The sequence below is a fragment of the Dysidea avara genome, chromosome 14, assembly GCF_963678975.1.
Source record: "Dysidea avara chromosome 14, odDysAvar1.4, whole genome shotgun sequence".
NCBI classification, from domain to species: domain Eukaryota; kingdom Metazoa; phylum Porifera; class Demospongiae; order Dictyoceratida; family Dysideidae; genus Dysidea; species Dysidea avara.
The window spans coordinates 11,250,365-11,255,235 of NC_089285.1; the positions used below are offsets into that span (position 1 = coordinate 11,250,365).

General features: G+C 42.3%; 1 protein-coding gene across 1 annotated transcript; it reads right to left on the bottom strand.

Annotated features, from left to right (window-relative positions):
• Window positions 1–585: 585 nt before the first annotated feature.
• On the bottom strand, window positions 586–1,224 carry LOC136244099 (uncharacterized). Its single transcript, XM_066035617.1, has one exon. The coding sequence runs from the start codon at window positions 1,222–1,224 to the stop codon at window positions 586–588; it is 639 nt and encodes a 212-aa protein (XP_065891689.1).
• Between the last annotated feature and the right edge of the window lie 3,647 nt (window positions 1,225–4,871).

Sequence of the window (4,871 nt, forward strand, 5' to 3'; positions counted from 1 at the left end):
GAAGGGACAACGGCAAACCTGTAGTTTTTTCTCAGACAATAAAGAATGAGGACATATTGAAAACAATTGTCCTGACGAAAGGCATGAGGCTTCAACCTCAAACAATTAAAGACTTGAAGGATATCTACTCCTCCATTTAAGACTTTGGATATATACATGCATGTACGTATCCCAAAGGTACACGTAAGGTGTATATTTGTCTGTATTTGAGTAATTCAATGAAAGGTCTAAAAGAACAAGTTAAAGGAAAAATTAGAAATTTTAAGTTTGATTAGGAATCATAGAAAAAAAAGTAAGGAAACAAGGGAGATCGCCTACACCTGCAGATACACTAGTGAACATTTAATCCCTAATTCAGTCCAAGAACTTGTTTGCTTACTTTTTTTGTAACATTATTATGACTGGTGAACCCATGCATACCGCATCAAAAGAAACATTACCATGATCACGAAGGATACAAGTATACACGTTTCGTTAACAAACCAACTAAACTCTTATTAAAGCACACTCACATGTGTACATCACAGGATATATACGTAATCTTATATTACATAACATATTACACAGTCTGTCACATCTCCCCTCTTAAAATCTTAATCGATCAGGGGCTCTAATCATCACTCCTGACTGGCTTCGGGCAACAACTCTGTCCTGTGATTCCTCCACTCTATTTGCTGGTTCTTGTACACTAGTCTCAGGTATTCTGTTCATTCCCTCCACCATCTTTCTTCCAAGTCTAGGTCGCAAATTTATACGATTCCTTCTCAACTGTCCACTGGGAGTTGACACTATATAGGATCGGGGAGTGGCTGCTTGGTGAACAATAGTTCCATGCACCTGGGAATTCTCTGTCTGAACCCACACAGGGGTGTCATCTGGTAATTGGGGCAGTGATTTGATGCGGTGTCGGTTATTGTAGTATTTACTCTGATCAGATTTGTATTTGCTGTGCAATTCATTGAGGTGCTGAGTATGATTCCACTGTGGTTTCGGTTGTGGGAGATCTGTTCTGATCTGACGGCCTTGCAACAACTCTGCTGGACTAAGATTGCACCATTGCAATGGAGTAGCATGGTAACTTAGCAGCGCCATGTAAGGATCTTTTGCATTTGTAAGTAGACTTTTAATAGTACGAACTGTACGCTCTGCTTGACCATTGGCTTGTGGGTAGTACGGGCTCGTGGTGACATGGTCAAATCCATAGGCTTCAGCAAACTGTTTCATTTCCACTGAGGCAAGACCTTCAGTGCTGGTCACTGTAAAGTACTACTAATAATAAATACTTAGGTTTAAAGGAAGAAAATCCGTCCCTCCTGGAGGAGACTGAGTGTGGCGCTCGACTAGACATTGGGTGGCCTGCAGTTCAAATCCTGGGATAGGAGGGATTTTTTTCCTTTCTTTGGCCCTTTTCTGTTTCACCTTATTATTAGCTAGGTTAAGTAATCATTTAAAGTCTCCAGTTCTTGTTAGGTTAGGTAATCCAAAGGCTGCAGCACATGTTGCTGTCAGACCTTCAGTGCTGGTCACTGTAAAGTACTACTAATAAAAAAAACTAATAAAAAATTGTTGCCCATTATCACTGATTAGTGTAGACGGGATGCCATATCTAGCAAAGATTGGCTTGAGAAAGGAAATGACACTGGACATTGTTGTGGACTGTATGTAGCTGTTGAACCTCAACAAATCATGAATAGTATTTTTTCCTTTCATGTCAAATAAATCCATTGCAACTTTTTCCCAGGGATGGTTTGGCAGTGGGGTACTTAGGAGTGGTTCTCTCTGTGACGGAATTGTTTGTTGGCATTCTGGACATGCTTTGATAAAATTTTCAAGTGCTTTGATAATTCCTGGCCACCAAACTGCAATTATTACTCTGGATCTGCATCTCTGAAAGTCTTGCCCGTATGGATCTTTCTTAGTGTCTCAGTTTTCATGGCTGCAGGTACAACGATTCTTGAGCCAAATAATAGGAGATTTTCATTCACAGTAAGGTTAGCACGAACCTGCCAATACTTGTTTAGCTATCCAGGTAATCCTTTGTAGCTGGCAAGGCTGAAATGACAGATTGCATAAACCTCTCAGTATCAGATGTAAGTTCTTGTGTCACTGCATTTACTGGTGCTCTCGAAAGAATGTCTGCCATATACAGTGTTTTCCCTGGCACATGAGTAATTGAATATTGAAATCTCATGAGTCGTAAACGGAAGACTCTTGGTGGAAGGGAATCTAGCCATTTGTTGCCTAGTAGTGGTACTAGCGGCTTGTGATCAGTTTCAAAGAGAAATGGCTTCCCCAGCACATAATCAGCAAACTTCTCACAGGACCAAACTAGGGCTAATGCCTCCTTTTCGATCTGTGCATAATGGCTTTCATTGTCACTGAGGCTACATGAGGCAAATGCCACTGGTTTCCACTCACGATTGTCTTGTTGCTGTAAGAGCACAGCTCCCAGTCCATGTGACGAGGCATCGGCACTGATCTTTGTCTCAGCATCAAGGTCATAATGAGCCAGAACCCGTGATGAGGAGACTTCATCTTTCAGTTTACGGAAAGCTTCATCATGGCTTGAAGTCCACATCCAAGTAGTATTCGATTTCAACAGTTCTCGGAGAGGTTGGCTAAGCTGGGCTATATGGGGTGAGAATTTGTTGAGTTGATTAATCATACCCATAAATCTCCTCAGTTCTGGGAGGTTTCATCTTTCTAATAGCCTCTGTCTTTTGGGGGTCGGGGGATATACCGTTGGCATCTATGACATGACCAAGGAATACAATTTTAGAACAGGAAAATTGACATTTACCTCTGTTAAGTGTGAGTCCAGCTGCTTGGATCTTTTGTAAAACTGAATTGAGACGACTATCATGCTCCTCTTGGTCTTTCCCTGACACCAACACATCATCCACATGACACACAACTCCTGAAAGGCCATCTAGTATCTCACTCATGCGACGCTGGAAGTGTTCAGGAGCGATGGTGATTCCAAAGGGAAGTTTATTGAAGCAGAACCGTCCTACTTTGGCACCATTCAACTAGGCCATTGTTACATCAACTTTTGGCATGGGGTGTACTTCCCTCATGACATTTTCGCTCAGCGGTTTCAAATCGACACATATACGGACTGATCCTGTGGGTTTGGGTACTACCACCATAGCAGCACACCATGGTGTTGGATCATTCACTCTGGATATCACTCCTATGCCCTCCATTCGTTGTAGTTCTTGTTTTACTTTTTCCCGAAGGGGAATCGGCACATTTCTTGGGGTAAAGAGAAAGGCTTTGCAACAGGCTTAAGTTTGATGGTATACTCTCCATTGAAGGTGCCCAAACCAGTAAAAAGGGCTGGGTACTGATCAAGAATGCTGAGTGATGCCTGTGATTATCCCTAGGTCTCTAATAGCTGGTAGCCCCAAAAGGTTATGTTGTAGGTCTCGAACAACAAATACTTGCTGTGTAGTAGACTTGGCATTGTAAGAAAGCTTCATTTGAGCTTCACCTAACACATCCAGAGGAGCACGATTAGCTCCCCGAAATGTGTGTGGATTTCTGAAGCCGTGGTACCGAATCATGGAAAAGATGGTATGTCTTCTCTGAAAAAGCTGTTACCTCTGCTCCAGTATCCACTTTAAACAAAACTGCATGTACTCCAACTGTAACTGATATTCCACTGGGAAGAATTAGTTTTGTTTACAGCATCGACTTAAACTACATCAGCACTAAGGAAAACAGTGTCAGCGTATGGGTCATCGTCTGGTATGTCACTATCAGTTTGCTGGTAGGGTGGGGTATAGATGTTTTCCCACACCTTCTGCAGATTTTTGTTTGGGCAGGAACTGTAACTGGATCGGTCGGCACTCTTTTTGGGACTTTTCCTGACATCACATTGCGCTTCATGTACATTGCATCAAGAGTATCGTTCTGTGTATCCTTATTACCTTTCGGTATACTCTGTCGCTGCTGGATTGCCTCTCTTTGTCTTATGAACTTCTTAGCTTTTCCAGAGTGAGATTAGATACATTTTGCAGCCGTTCTGAAAGCGATTCATCTCTGATGCCGACCACTAATTGATCACAAATTAATTCTTCGGTCATTTCGCCATAATTGCATCCTTGTGCTAGTTGATGTAAAGCTGTGATATAATCTTCCGCTGTCTCACCAGGATGTTGGTTTCTTCGGTTGAAACGAGCTCTTTCAAAAATAAACCTTTGCGAACTTTTTCTTGTTCTCATCAGTGATCCGGGTGGTTGTCAAAACATCTTCTGCATCAACCCCTAAGCAATAAAGAAGTGTGCTGGCTTGGATTTCATCTTCTTTTGCTGACAGTCCAGAGGCCACGCGGTACTGTTCGAACCTCCTCTTCCATTTTGGCCACTCGTCTGGTTTACTGAAACAGAATGGTGTTGGAGGTTGTAAAGGAGCAGTCGCCATTGATCTATCTCACTTTTGACACCATGTAATGTCTATCATTACCACGATCACGAAGGATATAAGTATACACGTTAAACTAACAAACCAACTAAACTCTTATTAAAGCACACTCACATGCGTACATCATCACAGGATATATACGTAATCTTACAATATTACATAACATATTACACAGTCTGTCACAGAAAGGATGGCGCCTTAATTAATGTTTTCGTCTGAGCACGCGCCCCAGCTATCAAAACTGCTTCGAAAGTGCAGTGGCCATTACGCTTCGCTTTCAGCTGTGTTAGGCCCTATCCACAGCGCTACAGACAAAAAACAGTAGAAGAAGTGCTTCTGCAAGAATCCAGTCACCTCGAAAATATGACGATTCGCGTGCCCCCAATATCAGCTACTGCCTTGAAAGTGCAGTGGCCATTACTCTTCGCTTTCAGCTATGTTCAGCC

Bases quoted from the DNA above. Each gene is read 5' to 3' on its own strand.
- LOC136244099 (XM_066035617.1), bottom strand. From the start codon at position 1,224: ATGAAACAGTTTGCTGAAGCCTATGGATTTGACCATGTCACCACGAGC.